General features: G+C 35.6%; 1 protein-coding gene across 1 annotated transcript in view; it reads left to right on the forward strand.

Moving 5' to 3' along the window:
* FIG4 (FIG4 phosphoinositide 5-phosphatase) overlaps positions 1-22,900 on the forward strand; it is a 54,455-nt gene that overhangs the window by 26,169 nt on the left and 5,386 nt on the right. Inside the window, exons 15-22 of the mRNA XM_038130767.1 lie at positions 2,292-2,458; positions 5,186-5,324; positions 8,034-8,092; positions 8,682-8,829; positions 9,638-9,721; positions 12,446-12,641; positions 15,101-15,183; positions 18,189-18,278. Coding sequence (XP_037986695.1) covers positions 2,292-2,458; positions 5,186-5,324; positions 8,034-8,092; positions 8,682-8,829; positions 9,638-9,721; positions 12,446-12,641; positions 15,101-15,183; positions 18,189-18,278 — 966 coding nt within the window. The remainder of the gene's footprint in view (positions 1-2,291; positions 2,459-5,185; positions 5,325-8,033; positions 8,093-8,681; positions 8,830-9,637; positions 9,722-12,445; positions 12,642-15,100; positions 15,184-18,188; positions 18,279-22,900) is intronic.

A 22,900-nucleotide genomic window follows, 5' to 3' on the forward strand; every position in this document is an offset into this window, starting at 1 on the left:
TTGTGATATAACTGCTTGACTTAATTCTTTTTATATGCCTAAACCTAAAGAGATTTGTTTTCCCTTGAAATAAATTTAAGAAAAACTCTGCCCCAATATTTTACACTTGTTTCAATTGCTTGAGGCAAAATGCTGACTGAAAGTGAAAACTTAAGTAAATACATACTTTCATGGAGAATGCCAAACTGGAAATTGTATATAAGTTCATCTTACCTTGCTATTTCCTGCTTTTTCTTTGGGAAGATTTCATGGTTTTCGATTTATTGAAGAAAAATTTTTCAGCAAAATTGCTCTTTCAGATCAAGTGCAATTGGTATTTGTACAAGCATCCTCAAACTCTTTATGAAAGCCCAGCATTTGTATTGAAATGCTTTGGGGTTAAGGGTAAACTAAGCTGCTTAACTTGTACACATGCTTCAGAAAGTAATGCAGGAGTCATTAATGTTCTGTGCTTTTATTCCTTTAAGCTGTTGTTGTGACTCATGGCTTCATTACTGATTTTAACTAGTGGTTTGATAGTTTTAGAGCATGGAGACCTAACTTGTATTCAGAAACCACAAGTAGTTGGGCTTCAGTCCCCTTCACTAGAGATATACCTTCAGCTCCTCCTCTTTTTTCCCGTTTCCAGCACTTGCCCGGTGCCTGGAGCTGGTATGTGCTGGAGAAACCACCTCACCTGCAGCGTGTTGGTTCACAGTGCAGGTGGGTGCCTCGTGGCCTCTGCCTGGTGGCCAGAGAGAGCACCCACTGGTGGCTTCCTGGGTGTGCTAGCAGTGCCTCTGATCCACCATGTCCCAGCTTCTGGGAGCTGCATGTTTACCTCTGGGAATAAATGATTCCTGCTGCCAATACAGTTGCTGGGCAGCCTCCTGAGGCTACTGGTCAAACAAACACAAACCAACCCACCAAACCCAAAGGAACAAATGAGATTCTCATACATGGTGTTGTGTTCTCTGAACAATTTCTGTGGAGGCAAGTGGGTTTGGGGTTATTTCTTTGGGGGCTTTTTGTCTGTTGTTTTGGGGTTTTTCTTTTTTTTTAAAGTTACTTAGCAGATGTTTCCTCCTAATTGATCTTTTTGTACTTGACCTTGGACAGATTTGCTGGACAGCTATTTAGTTTTTGCAGAAATGGATTTGCTGCTCAGATAAGTGTTCTTCATCCAGCTCGTTTCCAGGAGAACTTCAGTCAGATGGTTGCTAGGTTACATATGCAATACTGTCTCTTTTGTTGGGAACTTTATTAGGGGAATGCTCTTGTTGTCTTGTTTTGGTGCTTTAAAAAAAAAAAAATTACCCTTTTTTTCTGTCTTCTTTTTCACTCCTCAAGGACTTCTTTGCTCTGCAGGTATTACATGTAGACGCCTGAGTTACTTTGTCTTCCTATACTGATGTGAAACACATTCCAACAGGTTTAATGAAAGGGTTTACTTTTTCGTTTTGGGGAGGTGTTGGGGCTTGTTTTGTTCTGGTTTGAGGTTTTTTTGCCTCTTAACTAAACTGCCAGTCTTTTTTAGCATCCTTGTCATTGTCTTGCTCGAGCAAGGCCATAGTCTTCATTTCTGAGAAGCACTTTCCAGTCTGTTATCTTTTAGACTGAGTACCATCTCCTTAAGATAGCCTCTTTTTGTCTTGTTTTTGTCATTGATAGGAAACTTGTTTGATTTTTGCAATTTGAACTAGTCTCAGTTTGGATAGTGTCAACTTCTTGATGCCAGAGGACTTTTTAGCCAGCTCTCCTTGTTCAAGTCAATTCTTAGCCAATTCTTTTTGCTTTCTGCTTACATCAAGATTTTCCAGCTCCAGCAAATGTTACCTGACTGCCATACACTTTTCTTACAAGTCATGTTTATTCATTTTGTACCTTTGAGTCATCATTATTGTAACTACAGAGTTTTTTGGAAGGTTATACTAACTTCATTCCTGGTGTACTTAACAGAAAATGTAGCCTTGAGATATTGATATGTTCTGTTCCTTTTAGTTTATTAAACATGCCTTGGTTAATGAAGATATATTGTTTCTTTTCTCCCCATTAAGTAGTAGGACATGTTAATCTTCCTGAATCTACAGAACTGCATACTCTGTGTGAACCTCTTCTTTTATATTAGAAAGTAATGAAAATCTCAAAGTCTAAACCTTCTCAGTAATTATAATGTCTGAATAAAATTTTCACATATTTATCTGAATAAAGGCGAAGAAATTGTATTGCATTTGCAGAAAGACTTTATTATATATTCTCTTAAAAAAATCTGTTCAGAAGTTTCATAGATGACACATTTTGCTTTTCCTTAGATTATTTGAAGAATTATATGAAGATCATGGGGACACACTTTCTCTGCAGTATGGAGGCTCTCAGCTTGTCCACAGAGTAAAAACTTACCGAAAGATCGCTCCCTGGACTCAGCATTCCAAAGATATTATGCAAACACTCTCAAGATACTACAGTAATGCTTTCTCAGGTAAATTTAAGTGCTTTCTTTCAAGCCACTGTTTACAAAACATCTTACTCATGATGTTTCAGTAATCTACACTGTGACCTTATGGCAGAGTTCCTCTGTACTATAATTTCCAAATAATTCAGTAACATCTCAAATAGGTATTCTGATTTGATGATATATTTATTTATCCTGTGTTGTAGCATGCAACCCTTTATTTAGAAAATGAACAGATGTAGCACTGCATCTATCAGTGACATTTGTAGATCAGTAGAGGAGCAGGTAGGTGTTACAGAGTTTTAAAATGTTGGTCTTCAGCAAATACAAGAAAACTGGTAAATCTAAACATGGATAGAAGGCTTCATGTGAAGTATTTTCTGTGTTGTTTCTGAGAGCTCAAAACAAAACAAGCTGTAATGCATGTAATTGTTTTGTGTAAATAGCTACAAGCTGTTAAATCTGTGGTAGAAAAGACAAAATTAAATTCAAAAACCAAGTAAAACAGCTAGTTTTTCAGTTAAATAAGCTGTAAATATTAGCTTATTCCTTTATTAGCTCATATCACTCATTAATTGAACACTGAGTGTTCTACTTTCTTCTGGGCAACATTGCTAAGGGAAAACTTCTTTGAAAGATGCTGAGCCTTATCTTATGAAAAATAAAAAAAAGCAACTGTGGTGTGTATAGAAGTCTTGCAGAAGATATAAAAGAATGATCAAAGGCCGGTCTAAGACATGTCAGAAGTGCAAACACTGAGTGCTACTCTGTTATAAATATTCTGTCAGTCCTCTATTACTCTTTTTCACAAAAGTTGCATAGACAGGAGTGGAAGTACCTTTTTTTTCTTTGTCTTAGCAGACTGCAGTTATTTGGAGACTGTGAACTTTTAAAACAGTGAGTTAGACAATGGCTAGAAATACTTCAGTAATCTCTGTTTTCTTTGGCTGAAATTATTGCTTTTGTGTAAATAACAATGTTGAGAGCCCACCATTCAGAGTAACTTTTCTGAATGTAAATCACATAATTTGTGTATCATATTTGTCCAAACTAATGGGAAATGGAGAACTTGTTTATTTCAGTGTTGTGGTCTCTTATTGTTTGCATTGGCAATAAAGTCTGGCTTCAGTGTCGCCTGTACTGCGACATAGAAGATACAACAAATCTATGAGCTGTTTATGCCAGCCACTGAAATGGTTAGGTAGAAGCCTGAGCAAAGTTCTAGGTCCACATTTGGGGTTGTGGTCTGCCTGTAAGGGTAATCATGACATGCATGTCTTCCAGTAAAAAAAGAATTTGTTCTACAAAAATGTTAGAAAAAGAAAAAAATTAGAAATAATTAATGTCCATCTTGTCATCTAAATGAACTTATAGGAAAGTACAGACATTAGTCTTTACTGAAGTCAATACTGTTGTCTTCAAATGAAATTTTCTTAAAGATGCTGCACACTTTCCCCAATTTTCTTATGATTTTGGTATTTGATCCCATTTGAGGCATATATTTATGGTGCTGTATGCATTCCTTGTGTTTGAAGATGACATTATTGAAATGTAGCATTCAATGTCATATTTACTTTGTTGCATTTTTAGTACGGAGTTTTAAAATATTTGTTTCAATTAAATTTAAAGGTTCATTGTCCAACACTGCCTGTTTAGATGACAGCAGCATGCTTGTTATTGTGGCACATTAAGAGAGATCATTTTATTCTTTAAGTTTGCTAAGAAAGCAGAGAAAAAAAGGAAACAGTTTTAGAACAAGGTGCTGATTTGCTGTACTGCATTATTATTGTTGCTATCAATCATCTATCCTTTAAAATACAAATAAAAATCTGAGGGCTAGCTAGTTTATGAATCAGCTTTTTCTTGTGTTTCTGATCCAAGAAACATTTTTTTAATGCTTGTGTGTTTTATGTACCTGAGTTAAACAGACTCAGAAAATGTTAATGATTCTCTTGGGGTCATACAGTGTATAAGATTCAGAGCAGGGTTGAAAGAGGCCTACTATCTCTGCTTCCTAAATAAATCTCTTAGCCACACATTACTGCTTGTTGTCTATCATTCAAGATAACTGAATCTAAAAATAATCTAGTCTTATAAGAAAGTGTTTTCATCTGTTGACCTCAATGCTCTTAGGATAATTACTACTAATTCATTGTACGGGTGAGAAAAAAGTAAGACACATATCGAGTGATAATTTGGTGGAGCTTAGAATATGACAAGCTGAATTGTTGATTTAAACCAACAGGAAACAAGTCCAAATTACTAAAAGGTGTTTGTGAAATTTAATCATTTTACTGTGTATTGGCAAGAAAATCCCAAAGAATTCATCGTTTGTACGTTTTGTTGGAAACTTGTTTCATATGGATATTGTTTAATTTCATCAAGTCATTTTTCAGTTATTTAGGCTACAGTAAATTCACTAGGGTATGTCAGATTTCCTGAAACATGCCTTAATCCATGCATGTGCTTCATGCACACATGTGGGAGACAGAGTTGCAGTTTCTGACTTCTGCCAAGCCTGGGCTCCTGAGCGAGAAGCCAAGGGAAGAGGCAGCATTGGTACCAGCCCCAAGTGCCCTGTAGTGTAGCAGCTCTGCTGTAAATGAAGTTCCATGGTGCTCCTTGAAGCCCAGAGGGCCCTGCAGCAGTCATAGGACACAGACATTCTGTCTCTGGGGAGCAAAGAGAAGCAGTGTCTGAATGGGCTTGAGCTGTGCAGCGCTCCTGGTGTTAAGTGTGCCTCTTGTCCAACAGATGCGGACAGGCAAGATTCTATCAATCTCTTTCTGGGAGTGTTCAAGCCTACAGAAGGAAAGCCACATCTCTGGGAACTTCCCACTGATTTTTATTTGCATCACAAGAATACCCTCAGTCTGTCACAGCCCAGGCAAAGGTATTTTGCTGTTCTATTTTCTGTTTTATTTGGTATTGCTCTAATACATTGTAAAAAATACATGTTGCTAGTAAAATAATTCGGTCAACCTGTCAAAGACTTGCTTACTGTTTTTTATGTTTATACAAAACCTTAAAAAACCACCTCAAGAGATTAAACAAATCCTTTGAAACACCAACATTCAGCATTTTTTGGTAGCGTGTTATTTTCCGGTGGTACTTAAAAAGAAGTTTGATTTCATATGAAATTCTATCCTTCAGTGCAAAATACTTCAGCGTTGTACCAAAGTACAGTTACTACAGTTTCATTAAGCAATATATAGGTGCATTCTTCATAGTCAAATTTCTTTATGGTTGATTTTGAGATTATATGAAAAGGATAACATTTATTTTTTTATGTACTGCTCTTAGTCTGCAGCTGTGCATACCAAGAAACCCATGACTTTCTACCTTCCTTTCAGCCTATGCTTAGCCTGTTTTGAAGACTATTTTTCTGCATTTGCATTCTACCATAGTTGCATGGTAATACACAGAAGTAATAAAGTATAAAATTTAAAAGTAATTCAATTGCTTCACAGAGGGAAATTATTTTTTTGAAGACTATGAATACTGTGCATTTAAAAAAAAATCCATTTTAACAAAACAGACAGTACTCAACTTGTGAACTAATCAGTCTCTTAGGATTTTGGCTGGTTTTATCTTTATTCATTTTGTGAGCTGTAAAGCCCTTTAGTACAAATGGCAGATCTGAATATCTGCATTTAGATTTTTGTCTGGGCAAAACTGCAAATGTTTAACCAGTGTGATCAGCCCCTGTTGGCTGCTTATTCTGTTAACCTGTCACAGCAGCTGGCACATGATATGGCTCTTCCTGAATTTCAGTCCTCTTGTATTGTCTCCTGAGGCTTCTCTTAAATGTAGCTTATATGAGCCATACAACCAAGTGCTATTTCAGGCATACTTTAAACATGCAATATCAATTTTCTCAACTACTCGTTCTGAACATTATTGTATGTCTAGAATTAATTCAGCTCATATATTGCAAATATGCAAATATTCTTGTCTCCCTTTCATCTGTTACTCTGTTCAAACAGGCTGTCTCTTATTTGTCACACATACTGTTCTCAAATGAGGTGGAATATTAAAAAGAAATATTGGTACTCTTCATTTGCTTGTTAATTATTTTTACCTTTCATTATAACCAGAATTTTTTCGGAGCAGTTATAATATGCAATCAAGATGTTTCATTATGTGAATAAAATGATACCTTCCTGTAATAACGAGGTGAAATAAATAATGGGAAAAAACTCCTCTAAGCAATTTTTTGTTTCTACCAAACATTTTGACAAGTTTTTTGTGTAATGTTTCCCTGCCTGTCTGTGTAGTGCCTCCTTTAGGTTCCTTGGGCACGGCAGCAAAAGAAATAATGACACTCATAATGAAATCAAGGATATGGGAGAAGGAAGATGATGTTTCTTGTCATTGAAAGTTCTTTGACTATGTGTGCTTTTCCTATATTGTAATTGCATCCTCATCAGGAGGACGATATTTAATAAGGTTCATATCTTTCTTCTATATAATTAATGATTCACTTGAAAGGACAGTGAATATAGAGGAGACTTTGTGTTGCCATGTTACTTATCATTTATGCAGGCAACAAAACTGGGTGTGTCTGTATCATTTCTGAAGGCACTGGAGAAAATTGCTTACTAGCATCGTACTTTGAGAAGAGGCAGGGCCATCAGGCATAACTCATTCCTTATTGTCTAGGATATACACAGTTCTTGAAACTAAAGTGTGTTTTCCTGCCTGTCCTGTACCATCTCCTAAATCCCACAAACAAGCCTATCCCTGGCCTTGGGAATACACCCATTGTGTCTGCTGCAGATGGCTGCATTGACAGGAGTAGGAGATAACCACATTAATACTGATTACAGCCCTCACAGTATTGTGAATACACAAGTATTTGAAATAAAAATCAATGAAGACAATGGTATTTTCATTCCATGTAATGAAATAGAAGAAATGATCGCAATAAATCAGAGAAGAAATTAAAGTGTATTTGAGAAGAGACAATAAAAATTTGTAAACATTAATGAAAGCTAAAATGTGCTTTGTTTTATGAATGTTGCTTGACTTCCTTTGTTGTTTTACAGAAATCCTGAATCAGCTTCCAGCAGGGCTTGAATTTTGCTGTTAGATATGCCAACAGCTCTCAGACTTATGACAGCTGTTACATCAAAATATATTTCTTTGTGTAGAAGTCAGCTGCTTTGACAGTCATGTGATCTTATTATCATTGACCTTTACTTCTTCATACAATTTTCCTAAATTTTGGGATCTGAATAACATCTGGGAGGGGATGCCTTCCCCCCACTCCTTCCACCCTCCAATGACCAAAACAAGAGAAATACATAAATACTTTTGATATGTACTAAGACATCAATACATTAATTTTCAGTGCTGTAGAGGTAGGCACCTGAAACATATTTTTTTAATGAAACAAAACCACTCTTCTGTCCATACCTATATTGAGTTTCATGTGTTTAAATTTCTTGATTTAAGAGCGAAGTAGTTGGATGGGGGCCTGTTGAAATCCTCCCTCCAATGCAGCAATGTTTGCTGAGTGGCACTGTACGGATGGGTGATGGATAGGCTGGGTACAAGATCCGATCTCTGGTGCAATTGTGTTTCTGTTTTTCCTGTACAGCTATACTTACTGGTGGACCCCAGGTGTGCTAAAGCATTTGCCTCTTCCCTTTGATGAAGGTAGGACCTATATTTGCTCCTTGCCTTGCAGAGTATCTTGAAAAAGAAGTTTTAGTCACAAATGCTTTTTATTTGTTTTGGATCCTAAATCTGAACAAAATAGTGTTTCCAAAATGGTTTCTTAAATACTTCTCCACTCCCTCTCCCCTCCAAGGAGATATGATTTTTCAATTGCAGGTGGCAAGAGCTACCTAAGTGGCTAAAACTTGACCTTCTTATGTTTGTGAGCCAGGGCACACTTTAATTTTTTTTTCTTGTCTACTAGCATATATTTATAGTCTGTGCTGGTGGTCCTATTCCTGTCACAGATGACACAATATAGCTGGTGTGTCTTATTTCTCTGGGGTGCTGTGGAGCATTTTGTATTAGGAATTGTCATCATGAAGTGAAATCAAATTACAGGGATTGATAATGCATATTTATTAAAGATGTGCAATGCATCTTCTTCATGTCATATTTCCTTGTCTCAGAGGGGATATGACCATACAAAAAAATTGCCTGGTATGGTGGCTAGGTGAGCAGGCTACTATTTGATTAGATTTTTGCAAGAGTCAGTAATTGCTAGTAAAAAGATTTTTTTTCCCCTCAGTGACATGTGCTGAAAACAGACGCAAGTTGACAGTGAAGAAATTCCACAAATATGAAGAGGAAATTGATATCCACAATGAATTTTTTAGGCCATATGAGTTGAGCAGTTTTGATGAGACCTTCTGCTTGGCAATGACTAATTCTACACGGTATATTGGGATGGTTTGGGACTCTAAATCCTTGAACGGAAGTTGATTTGGTGTGAATTAAATATGCATTTGATTTATTAGATTAAATATGTGTCATTTCAAATTTAGCAAAGTTCTTGAAACTAAATCACAATGCTACATGGACACGTTACTCTAAAAAAAATGGTAAAAATAGCAATTAGATTTCCAATTATTTTTTGTTATGGAGTGCCTAGAGTCTGGGCACTTGATGCCTGAGAGATGAACTTTTCTCTGTTGATTCAGATCGCAGAAGCTACTTTCAAAACAATTGTTTTCTCATTGTTCTGCTCTCGTTTTGCAGTTGTTTTCTTCAGTTCATCCGGTTCTCACAGCTGGTCAGATATTTTTGGGTTTTTTTTGTTGGCAGCAGTCAGCTGGCTATTCGGAGGATAATCTGAATCATGGTTTGGCTAAAGATTTCCAGGCAGATTATGTTTCATGTAGCTGTTTGACCCAATTTGTGTGTTGGTAGCATTTTAAAAACAATGTATGAAGCCCTGAGATATCAGGCCTCTTCAGCACAGGAATGGAGCACGATGCTTTAGCATCTTTGGCAAGTGGTGATACTTGCAGATGTTTTATGGAACTAAATAATGTAACTGAAAGCTTTTTAAATACCTAGGTTATATGTACATCAACTGGAAATTATAAAGTTAGAACTTGCTATCTCTTTATGATGATTTTTTTTTCTTTAGTTCCCAGGTTAGAGGTGGTTCTTCCAGAAATTTAAAAAAAATGTATGTGTTGCACTTTGTTCATGGACACCTTTTCCTTTCTGTTTTGGCAGAGATTTTATGCCTAAGAATGTGGGAATTGATCCAAGTCCATTCACTGTTCGTAAACCTGATGAAACTGGAAAATCTGTGTTGGGGTAAGTCTGAAATCAGAAATTTTGTTCTGGTTTAATAATGGAATTGTAATGAAAATATATAAACTCTTATGTGTGTGTATGTGAAGCATATTCTATGTTACATGGGAAATAAAGAAATCATTGGTGTTATACTGCAGAATTGTACACTTTGAAAATCACATCTAATTTGAGATTTTTATTTGACACTAGGAATTCTTAATTCGACTTGTTTAATATTTTATATTTTCTCTGATTCCTCAAAGTGAAATTCATGAGACGATTTTATCAATAATATACAGAAGTTATTAAAATTTGATCATCTCTTCATCATAGTGGCAACTCTATTCTCTATGGGGGTTGACAACGGTGCATATTTTCTTGTTGTCTTTAAAAAAATGATAAATTTTTTATAAATAGTGCATATTCTGAAACAGCAACAAATTTCAGTATAGTCTTTGATAAAATATGTTATTAAAATATTTATTAATAAAATTATATCAAACAATCCAGCATCAGTTGCTGGGACAAATGAATGCTTCATTTAGCTGCTTTTGCATCCTGGACCTGCTTTGTTACTCTATTTGCTCCACTGCTGTGTCCCACAAGGGCTGTGCAGAATCTTCCTGAATTTGTTCTCTCTTTGGTAGCTCATATTAAGGAAACCTTTTGTCAGTAGTTGCTGTGCTGTCACAGCATTATAAGTTCCTCTGAAAACTTGCTGTTTGGTTAAACACTAGAACATTGGACTCTTATGTGCTCTTGTCCTGAGGGTCTCATTGTCAATAAATGTTGAGAGTAGACTATGCTTATCACCAGTAGAACCTCATTTTGTGCTACTGATACCCTGGGAATAAACAGGAAGACTGTTCAATGTTACACAGTTTATCTCTGCTAAGAATTTGAGTTTATGAGTATTTTGAGGATAAGCTTTATTCTTCCGGTTTGGTAAAATGTCAGATTTTGTACTAATTTGTCTCCAGGTACTTCATTAAATAGTTGACCATTATATAATTTTCTCAGGTACTTCTATTCAAGCTCTTTGCTGTGATTTTTAGGGGTTGATGTGGGACAGAGAATCAGCTCCATCAAAGCCACATTCCAGGACTCACTTATAAGGTTTCCCCTTCACCCTATGACTGTGTCATAGGGTAAAACATGGCTTCACTCTTGTACCTCACCCATCTTTAGCCTTGCAAAAGGCAGTACCTTTGCCTTGCTCATTTGTCATCATCTTTTGATCTAAGACATTTCTGAAGGAAATTTGGTGATCTCTTTTTGTCTGTAGGCGGTTCAGGTCCCAAGGGTGTTTAGATCTTGGCTGGGTACATGTTTGGAGTGGTGAGGATAACACTCTTACTAATGTTTGGCTTCTTGCTCCATTCCTCAGCTTTCAGAAAGGACTGCTTTTCTTGTGACCTTCACCTCATCTAGAAAAGTAGGGAAAAATCCCTTTATTGTCCCTAAAAAGAATGCCTATGCCTTCATAACTTTCTGTACATTTCAGTCCAAGGAAATGACAGGTTCTGCTGAGTCAGAAATCAAATTCACCCATGGTGTTATTTTTCCCAAGGCATTTGTTCCTGTTCTAAGATTTTTTCTGATACAATAATGTCCTTGGGGGTGGGTTATGCTCTCAGATCAGAACCTTTGAAGGACTCTCCTACTTGTTTATACGTGTTCCTTGAGCATATAAAGTGTAGCTAATTCAGTACAGGGATAAACTGCTATGTGAGTTTCACTTCAAGAGGCAGCATCTGTAACAGTCATGGTGTGCTCCACTAGGGCTCAAGTGATGCTGGTAAGAGCACTAGACCTGCATCTCCAAATAGCATTTGCATCAATCTATGAGCTCTTTTCACAGCCTTTGGCATGCTTCTGTCTTCCTTAGAATGAGACACACTGTCTGTCAATGATAGATGGGACAGTCACTGCAGTGAGGAAGAGATGTTCCTTTCCTATTTCCAGGGATTTGTCTATAAACTGCCTATTCATTAGTTAATGTCTATTCATTAACTGCCTTCCCTGAAAGACTGTGACAGTGTCTGAGAGGAAGTTGAAACTAAATACTCTTCTGTGGCCGGTAGGAGAGGATGCAGAGCACATAAGTCAGATATGGTTTCTGATGGGTGAAGTAGTGTGTAACTTTCAGAGTGCATACAGTTACATCCAGTGTTAGCCTGCTTACACAGAGAAGCTGTATCTTGAAGGTTTCTTATAAATAAGGCATCTCTTTATATTCACTAGAATTTCTTGAGTGAGGAATACATACTGCATCAAGAAATGTTGCTGATTAAAGAATTGAATTGAGGAGAGAGGTATGGAAAATAAAGGAAAAAAAGTGACACTATCATTAAAATTTGGAACCAAGATTAAGGAAGTTATTGGAGTGGATATTGTTATTAATCAGAAAGTGAAACTTCCAAGATCAAAACCAAGATGTTATGTCTCAATTAATTTTTATTCCTTTTTATTTATTCAGTTGTGGGTAGGGGGAGAGATTTAAGTAAAGAATCAGAGAATTGGTGGAGAAAAGCTGACAGAATCCTTTGGGCTTTCTTTAAATGCTCTGGAATAAGAACAGATTGAAGAAGACAAATCGATCAGGGATTTTAAAAGATGAGCAAAAAGTTGCACTAGAGGTTAAAACTTATTTTCCTGGAAAGATTGTAACCAATATTAGGAATTCTAAATATTCATTGCTAATATCTGTCTGATTTCATAAATACACACTGCCTTTCCTAACAGGAACAAAAATAATAGAGAAGAAACTGTGCTACAGCGCAAAACAGCTGCTAGTGCTCCTCCACCCCCGAGCGAGGAAGCAGTGTCAAGTAGTTCTGAAGATGATTCTGGGACAGATAAAGAAGATGAGGGTGCTGTTTCTCAACGTTCAACTCCAGTAAAGGTGACTGATACAGGAGACAATACAAAAATCACAGAGGTAAGAAATTACTGTGTTAGGCAAGAAAGTTTAAAATTCACATTCCCTTAAAAAAGCGTTATAGAACAGTCAGAAGTAAAGTACTGAGAAATTTAGTGACAAAGGTCTCCAGTGTAATTTTTTTTGGTGTAGATATTAGCATAACTGCAGCACAAATGTTTGTTAACCTTTTCTGTTCTTCTTGTCATGTAATAGTGAAACACAAAGGAAAATAACATTAAAAAAAAGGAAACTACTGTCAGAAACCTATGGCTTTTGAAGGGTATTCGGGTCATTACACAGTTTAAAATGCACCTGTATTAGTGTGTAATTCAGAGCAGTAGTGCACATCTGATTATTGTCTGTTACTGTGCTCTGGCACACATCATTGAGTAGCCTCGGAGCATGCAAATGATTCCTTTTTTCCAGGAATGTACTTGATCTACCTATTTAATCAACATTTAGTCCATGGGAGTTAACCTGGAGCAAGCCCCCTGAAAGATGTGTAATATGAACCTGAGGTCCTGAGAACCACCTCTTGGAATTACAAGGCAATTCCTTTTGGACAATGCCTCTTGCTTAGGTCAATTAACTGTAAATTAATGTTCATTCTGTCTAAATTTCAATCTGATTTATGTGAACACTTTTAAATTGCTGTCCCATAATTATGTGGTCTGGCATTTAAAAAAAATAAATATCTAACTTCAAAAATGTTCATGAAAATGTTGCCACACAGGTCCTATGCTATTACTGCTGCTAAGGTTGAAGATAATGGCAGGGAATAAAATAGTGAAATAAATTGCATTTGCCCAGTTGGGTGGAAAGAATGTGTATTTGCAGTTGTGGACTATTAATCTTTTTTTGCTAGCATAACTCCCATTTTGTTGGAATCCCTTGGGTGTTAATTTAATGAAAATACTGAGTTGTATAAAGAATTATGGAAATATCTATTTTATTACTTCATGTAATAGTTCTTCAAATTCTTTCTTGTAGATATCCATTTTGAATACCATTAAAAATATCTTAGCAAAAGGTTATGCTAATGTATACTACAGAAATTTGGAAAATACTTATGTTGGCTGGCAGGGTTGGTTTTTTTTAAAGCCACAGCTAATTTAAATGGTTATAGGATTGTGCATGTTATCACTTCTGAAGAAAATTAAGTATTTATGACCTTAGCATAAAATGTAGTGCCTGATAGGCAACAGACAATTATACTGCCTTTTTTTTTTGCCTCGATTCAAATTTTGATTCCATTCAGTCTTTAGCCTAGGGTTACGTGTTCTCAGATAATGCATTTTCAGCCTTCAATAGTGCAATAGTGTCTTCTTCCCAAGCAAGTACAAGCACATTTATTTATTTGTCTTTATACAAGGTATTTTATCTGAAAGTTTTCCATTAGCTCTGAATAACAGAATACCTGTTCTCCAGCAAATCAGATTGTTTCTAGGTTTTCTTAACAAAAATCCAAGTTGAAATTTTATTCTTGATTCCTACTGTTGCATAATTTATCTCACATCAGTTTTTCTCTCTGTTTTGAACACACTTCCACACTTAGACCCAAGATATCTTTTTTAGATTTTTAAGATGCTTAAATGAAAGGTGTATGTAAACACAAAGTATGATTTGAAATATTGAATTTCAATGTCTTAAAAATTGGGTGAGCTGTTCTGACTTTTTAGTAATGATATGAAGAAATATATTCCAACTGACTAGCACCTTTTCATGCATTGAATTTTAGCTATAATTTGCACGGTTAATTCATTCCATTCTTTATTATCTGAGGAACTCAAAAAACTGGTTCCTTTCTGTTCACATCTTTGAGAATTTATTAAAAAATGCATTTTATTCTTCTGGTCAGGACATACCTTTCTGAAGTTCTTTGAATCATTTTGAATTAAGAGAAAATTTTCTGTATATTTGACTTGCATGTCCTGTCAGAAAACCCTCCTTAGTTTAGCATTGAATCAGTAGACAGATAGTGAACTATTGCATGTGCACTGATTCCTTATTATAGTTGACTGACATGATTGCATAATGTATAAAATCAAAATAGTTCTGTTCAACCTGAGGTTTGTAATTATTGCAGAATTGACAGCAGAAAATGTGAAAGCAAATGTAGGAGCATGTTCTGAACGAATATGATTTATTCCATATTAAGTTTCAATACAGAACAGAATTTTATAACTACACCATTATGTTCTATTAGTATGATTTATTCTCCTAATATGTTGTTTTAGCTGATGATATCTTTCAAGAATTCTTTACTTGTTGAATAAATATGTTGATTAATATTTTAATCAATTATTTTATTTAAAAAATATGTGTAAGCTATGATTGCTGTGGATGTGAGAAACCTGTTTGTTTCTGTCTGCACCTCTGAAATTGTATTTTGGCTTGTAAGGAAGTTCTTTCTTAAGAACAATATTTTTTTGGATGTTGTTACAGTATTGGTTATCTGAATCTTTCTTATGTTCCAGAATGTAGTGCAAGCAACAAAAGATGTGTATGGAGTCAATCTTTCAGATATCCCTTCAGAAGATGATCTTGGAATATATGCAAGGTGAGATAAATTTCCAGTGGTAATTGGTAAAGGATAATTTGAGCTAGTTAAGTGCAGTTTGTCAAAATGTTGCTTCTGATTAAACTTACTTAAATGAGAAAATTGCCTATATATGCTAACTCTTTCAAAATCAAACTGTTTTCAGCTGTCTGTGTCAGTTCTGATTTCAGTGGAAGCTATGCAGATGTCTCTGCAAGCAAAACTTGGAGATTAAATCAAATGAAAAATGCTTCAAAAGAAATACCTGTCACCTAATATAGAAATTAATAAGTAAATTCATAGGAATTTCATATTCCATTGATAAGTAAATTACACAGAATTTACTTATCAATTGAACCAAGAATGGAACCAAGAATGGTTCCATGATTGTAAGCTTTGTAATCTGCAGGGTTTGCATTTTTCAAGTGTTGAATTACTCCAATTCAAGTCAGTCAAAAGGAATTAGCTTATTCTGTAAAAATGCACATAAAATAATAGAAGTTGTCTTTTTGTTTAACATGATGTCATATAGGGGTCTAAGAAATCTACACCTCATTTCAGGAAAGCACTGTGTGTATATTGAAGTGAATGCTTGTGAGACATGGATTGACATGACCTTGTGTGCATTTGTTTTTATTCTCTAATGTGTAATAGCAACAGCTACCTTGTTATATTTGAAACCTTTTCAGTTTTTAAGGGAAATTTTAATTCACTGTGATACTTAATTTGGTGATACGAGGTGTTTCATCCTGACTTAGTTCCTTAATCCACTCAAAGCATTTTTTCTTTATATTTAAAATTATTTTTCTCTTACTTTTTCTTTAGGTGTAGCTATTTCTCTTGCACTCTTTTGTTCTTTAAAATTCCCACTTCTACCTATTTCCTACAAGCTAAGTCATTTGAAGATGCTATCCTTGAATAGGGTTAAGGAGGATGTTTCTCATTATATCTGAAATTTTTACCTTCATCTTTGCCTCTACCTTTTTTTCTTTTTTATTTTAACCCCTGAAGATGGATGCAAATTTGACAACTATCATTTGTAGCTTTTGTTCAGAAAATGGCCCAGCTTGAGCTGGTATCTACTGTGAGTCTCTCTGTACAGATGGACAACTCTGTGTTAACACCCGGAATTGCAGCTACTTCCAATTTTATAATTTCTTCAGGCTGGACTAATGTTCAATCTATTGTTAATGTAAAACTGTAAACCTCTTGGAGGCTTTGAGGCTCCCTATTTATATCCTTTTTAAGAAAAAAAAAAAAACCAAACCTTGCATTTATTTCTTTTCCTTTGAGCAATGAAGGTTTTAAAAATAGAAAAAAAATTACAAATTCTTTATCTCTTTCAGCTAACAAGACATGGTGCTATTTCTGGTCTGGTGTGCTGATTTATATAATAAAGGACGTCAGTAAAATCTATACTTTGCAAAATGTACATCGCTCGAGAATAGCAGTAATTTCTTTCACAGTATGATGACAGTTCTCACATCAAGCCTTTTCTGTTACATCCCCATTTCCCTTATTACAGCAAGACCTGACTTCACGTGACATCACTGGACTTGTTACATGTTTTTTCATCATGAGGATTAGGGTCTCACTCAAAGTACTTCAGGTTAAGTTACTTTATGTCAACTGATCTGTATTAATCCTATTTGCAAATGCAAATTAAAAGTGATTCGGTTCTATTCAGCCTGTTTTCACTGATGGCTGAGATAATTCTCATCAAAACAAATCACAGACGCCCAGATTGGTTGAATTTGGAAGGGACAGGAAGTCTCTCCAATAATTTGAGGTTGTATGCTGCAGATCAACTGAGTGTGGTATCTTCCTGACCTCAGGAAACTTGCTTGTGTGCATTTAGGTCTTGTAACTTTTGAAATATTGAATAATTTGAAGCAATTAATTAAAATACTTATGCAATTGATTTGCCTTTGGTTTTTTTAAATTTGGTTTCAATAGCAGGCTCCTGCAGTAGAAGATCTTAATTATCTTGATTTCCACTTAAAATTCTCTTTTTTAGTAATGTATTTATTCCTTTAACAGTCAAAGTGATGCTGCTTGTCCCTGAGGTGTTTGTTTCTACAGTATAGAATCTGAATGAGCAAAAAGAAAAGCTGCAATAAGTTGCTTAGGAACATGTTGTTCGTTTGACTTCTGTACACTTTCACGCAATTGGTTTTACACTGCTAATGGTTGCTTGTTAAAATGTAGTAAATATTACTGAAGTAGACCAGTAAGACTTCTTAAGCTAAATGGAAGCTCACTGTTGAGAAAAACTCTCTGCCTCAGAAAATTAAACTAGTAAATCACAACTGACATTTACTTGTATTTTCAGTGGCACAGCTGTGTTGGAGAGTGAACAAATTGAGTGCAAGATAGATACATATATTTCCATTTGAAACTGTGTGACTTTTCCTCCTATTCTGAGTGACTAAGATTAGTGATAAACTACTTTTCAGAAGATTTTGTTCCACTTTGTTGCCAAGAAAAAAAAAAAAATAGACAGTATTTTCTATTGGCAGTGTCTTCCAGCAAATATTTGGAGATGGAGGAATTGTCCCAAAAGGTTGTGGTTGTAAATAAGTGATCTGGACTAACAGCATTTCAGATGAATAAACTAGACTGAATTCAGAAGAGAACTGACTTAAATCTGAAACTTGAGAGACTTTGTGTCTTTTTCTGGTTTTTCCATAGCCTATTCCTCTGACTGATTGCTTTGAGCAAGACATAAGAAATGGACTGTAGAGGGCTGCCTGTTTCTTAGGGGAGTCCTGTTTCATCCCATGACATACTGGGTGACACCAATTGATTAGCAGATCTTATTTCAAAGGAGGTTCTGAGTTCATGCATGCACCCTCTATGAACTTTTAAAAATCTCTCTTGTTCACCAGAGAAGTACATCATGATCAGCGACGTACATAGTATGACTCAAAATTTCATTTCTTAGTGTCATTTTCTTTGTTTGATGATTTTTGGGGGATAGTTCTTTTATTTCTTTGATTTTTTCTTCAATCTACTGCTTTTCACAGGTTTGTTCAGCTGGGACAGAGTCAGCATAAACAAGACAAGGACAACCAGCAATTATGTTCAAAATGCCCCTTGGATAAGGTCATAAATTTGTAAGTATTCTTTTTCCATTTAGCCTGATTTTGCTTTTGTCATTAGATATGAAAAGTGATAAAGTAAATTTCATGTTAAATTGTTATAGAGTCCCACTTCCATTTTCTTTACTGCATAAGGGGTTTCAATGCATAGCATGAAGAACTGGGGTTTTGGTTTTTTTGAGGGTTTGGGTTTTTTGGGAGTTTGTTTTTTGTTTGTGTTCTTTTGGGGAGTCTTGTTTTTTGTTTTCTTTTTTAGTTTTTGTAGTATCAAGTTTGCATTTAAAAGTGTTAGCAATCCTGAATTAACAGAAAGTGCTGAATCTACTGAGTTTAGAGGGCAATTTCTTCTTGCTTACTCTTCACTAAAAAACATTCAAAGTTGCATTTGAATCTTCTTAGTACTAGTGTATAGAATGGGTCATGGTATTATCCAAATGTCATACTGATATTGAACCAGGTCTTACAATTTAGATGATCAAGTACTACCTTCCCAGTTGACATCTTCCTGTAGTGTAAGCAGCTTAAAGTTTCACCAAGGCAAGGCAGAATTTTATTTACTTCTGTCCCTGGGGTACATGATCCTTTATCCAACAGCACGGCCACTTCTTAGAACTGCAAGAGCTTTTCTGCGATCCGTTGATTTACAGAAGCCTCAGCTTTGTTTCCTGCACTGCCTCTTGTCCACCCCTCTGTGCTGGTGAAGTGAGGAAACCTTAAACACAGCATTTATACCTTAGCAGAGAGAGAGACTGGGTGAGTCTCAGTTGGGCTGGGAAAGAATGACATGAAACAGATGCAATGCTGTGTGTGAGACAATACTGCCTAATAGCAGTGTTTAGTCACTTGGTATTACCTACATTTAAAGTGATGGTACCACATTTGTAGGTAAATGAGCCTGTAGTTTGATAATAAAACATGCATAATGGCTATTAAAGTAGTAAATTAGATGGGCAAACTGTAAAACTGTTTTTCAATATGAGGAAGCAAGCCTGAATGTTTTACATGGACATGTTTATTAAGAAAATATTTTGTAAGAAGAAGAAGAATTTTGCTATGAATGAAGGCAATTTCTTTTTTGTAATTGCAAAATCTCCCAGCATGTAAGACAGTGTAGGAGATAATCCTTCCTTTCTTACTCCTTTAAATGTAATTTTTTTTTTTTTCCCAATGCTGAGCTGCTGTAAAATGAACACATTAAAGAGAGTCTCTACACAGAATTCTGGCGGCTTTGGGATAGTCAGATATTAATTTTTCTCTTTTCCCAAGTGTCATTTCCATGTGTTTCTGAATTGTAGAAGTGTAAAAGTCATAGGGCACACAAATCCATGTGTCCTGTCACTCCATCTCTCAAAGTCATGTAGATCATCTCTCCTTGCCAGTTCTACCAAACATGTTCCTCTGTGCAGATGAGAGAGGAAATAGAATATCTTAGAGTTGGTGATTTCTTTTTTATTACAGTACATCCCTAGACTGCTTAAAAATTTTCTCTGAGTTTTGTTCTGTAACTTTTTTTTTTAATCTTTAAATACTGTTAGGATGGTGACAGATAAAGTTAGTTTAGTTAAAGTAGTACACAAATGTAGCCATTCTTAAAAGGCATATTGTTCAACTCTGAAACAAGGAAGCTTTCCCTTACTGAGTTTGAATTGCTGCTCCAAATCAGGAATTTCCTTGGAGAATACTAAATTTTGTGAAATATAATAGAATGAAGATAAGTGTACTCAAAGTTAGGAAGAGAGGGAGGATTTTCAGTAAGAGCACCAGAGGCACAGCTTGCACTTGTTTCTCAAGGAGCTCTTGAAGAAATTAAAAAATTATACTAACTTCTTTAATTTTATGTTAGATTCCTTTTAAATTGAAAAAAAAATCAGACAAATTTAATTCTCAAGTGGTTGTTTCATATATGATACAAATGCAATCAAGCCCTAGTTCTTTTCATAATAAAATTAGGTACTCAGTCTAAAACTTTAGGTTCATATCAGCAGTGAGATATAATTTAGGTTTAAGTTAGTCGTCTTTTCCACACTTCTCAAGAAAATATTTTTTAGTAACCCCACATTTCACAATTTTAAACACTTAACCATTTTAATTAAATACATAAAGCCATTACAAAAGAAAAAATATTTCTTATTTTTATAATGTCACTGCAGTGATATTTCTTAATTCAAATATGAATTGTATGAATACTGAAAAGAAGGTTCTGTCTTGAATTTAGAAACAGTTATGTACAGACTAGAAATAAAAAATGGGAGCTTGAACAGAGACCAAAGTGATGCAGTGAAATAATACTGAAGTTGAGTGGAGGATGTGGAAGAATATTGAAGTTCTTCTTTTTGTTCTTAGAAATTCCATGAAAGAAAAAGTGATGGAATTTTACTTAGAGCTAAACAGAGCTGAGCTACTTTTAGCACAATCTATTATCATGTGTATGAAGACAGACTCTAAGTACTGTAGTGTAATTACTGTTGGCTGACACAGTGCACCTGTTCCTAATTCCCTAATTCCCTAGTATTCATTCTGGTATGATATAAATGATACTGTAGTAAAAATACACTCTCAAAACCTTTTTAAAGGTACTTCATACATTTATCTAGGAGTGCAAGAAACTTTATTCCCTCCTGAAAAGGGAATTGAGTGTTTTGATTCCCTGTAGCACAAAAGAAGAGTGTGGGCATGCTTAAACATCCTCCTACCAAAGAGTGGCTGGCGCATACATCAGGATCCAAGTTGTCTTCAGTGCCTGTGCTTCAGGTCAGGTCATAGAATGCTTTGGGTTGGAAGTCTTTTAAAGACCATCCAGTTCTCCAACCCCCTGCCATGGGCAGGGACACTTTCCACTAGACCAGGTTGCTCAAAGCCCCATCCAGCCTGGCTTTGAACACTGCCAGGGATGGGGTATCCTCAGCTTCTCTGGGTGACCTGTTCCAGTGCCTCTCTGTCTTCACAGTGAAGGATTTCCTCCCACTACCTAAGTTAAACATGTCTTCTTTCAGTTTAAAGCCATTCCCCCTTGGCCCATCACTTCATGCCCTTTAAAAAAGTCCCTCTGCAGCTCTCTTGCAGCCCTCTTTAGGCACTGGAAGGTGCTATAAGGTCTCCTTGGAGCCTCCTCATCTCTATGCTGAACAACCCCACCCCTATCAGCCTGAATTCACAGGAGAGGCACTCTAGCTCTGTGATCATCTTCATGGGTGTTTGCTTAGGATTCAAACAAGGTGAAAAAGTAGATTTGGTTTAATTTTTAGATATACTTCAGAGACTTGAGGAGAACAAATGCAGTGTTGAAACAAATGCAGTGGCTTTCTGGTGACTGCTATAAGTCTGAGAGCTAATCTACATCACCATGAACTTTTCCTTGGAAGAAAGGAACATCCTCATTATAACTGAAGGTTTTAACTGTATCTTTGACTGTAGAGACAATGATACTCTGGGTGAAACCATAACACCAGGAAGCCTGCTCGTAAGTGGGATGAAAATAATTGAAAATTGTGCGTCAAGGGTGCTGTCCTTCATGACATAGAGCTTATGTTCCTGTCTACGTAATTTTCATTGGGAGGCCATAAAGCTATAGGTCTCTAGGGAAACCTGATAGCCAAGTCATAAATAACATGCTCTCCTTCATGGCTATTGTAAGATATTAAACTTATTAAGTAAAATAGATTTTTACATGAATATGTTAGAAAAATAACTTTTAATTAAATGACTGGATAATACAAGCACTCTACAAATAGTTACAGCTTAATACAGGGTTATTAATCAAAGTTGGCACTCATGAACATGTGGTTCTTTCAATATATTTTTATCATGTTGATGCAGGTAGGAGGAAAATTGAGATTTGGTTATTAAATGCTCAAAATTAAATGCACTTTGCTGCGCAGCTTCCATTGTACCTAAGGAAAGGATTTTTGAGTCATTAGTGCTTCAGAAATGTCATATCTTTAGAAAACCAATCAATAAACAGAGAAGGCATCAATTCAGTGTAATGGCTCTGTTTTGCTCTTTACTTAATTGCTAGTGGACCAGACAGACCAGTTGTATTTGATTAAGTGACACCTTTGTTGTTAGATAGTGACATTGATAAGTTAGTACAGTGTGCTAGTGTCAAATGCCATTGCTAGAGTCTCAGCTTGGATGCTTTACCCTGGTTGAGCAAGTACTGCAGAAACTATGGATGCTTTGAAAAACAATCTACTTTTAAAGCATCTAAGTGTTTTTACCAGTTCTGAAAACACCCACCTTAAATAAATTATAAATGATAATGAGAAGAAACTATCACATCGTGGAGAAAAAAAATTATGTTTTAGAATATGCAGCCAAACTCTGTGGGGGACTGGTGATTTTATTGTCTCAAGTTCAACAGTATACTTGTATAAGTAATTTTATCATTGCAATCAAAGAGTAATCAAATAAATGTATGCTATGCAAAGTTGAAATATAAAATTGAAAAGTATTACTTTAATTTGGGGACCTTTTTGCTTTTTACACCATGTTTCACTATTACTGGAATATAGGCACAGTATATCCTACATGGCATGCTGCAGTAATTTTTTAAGACTAATGAACCATCACATGCTGAAACATCCAAAATACAATATATTTTACTAAAATAAAAGGCTTCAAAATGAGGGAGCAGGAAT

The sequence above is a fragment of the Motacilla alba genome, chromosome 3 (assembly GCF_015832195.1).
Source record: "Motacilla alba alba isolate MOTALB_02 chromosome 3, Motacilla_alba_V1.0_pri, whole genome shotgun sequence".
Lineage (NCBI taxonomy): Eukaryota > Metazoa > Chordata > Aves > Passeriformes > Motacillidae > Motacilla > Motacilla alba.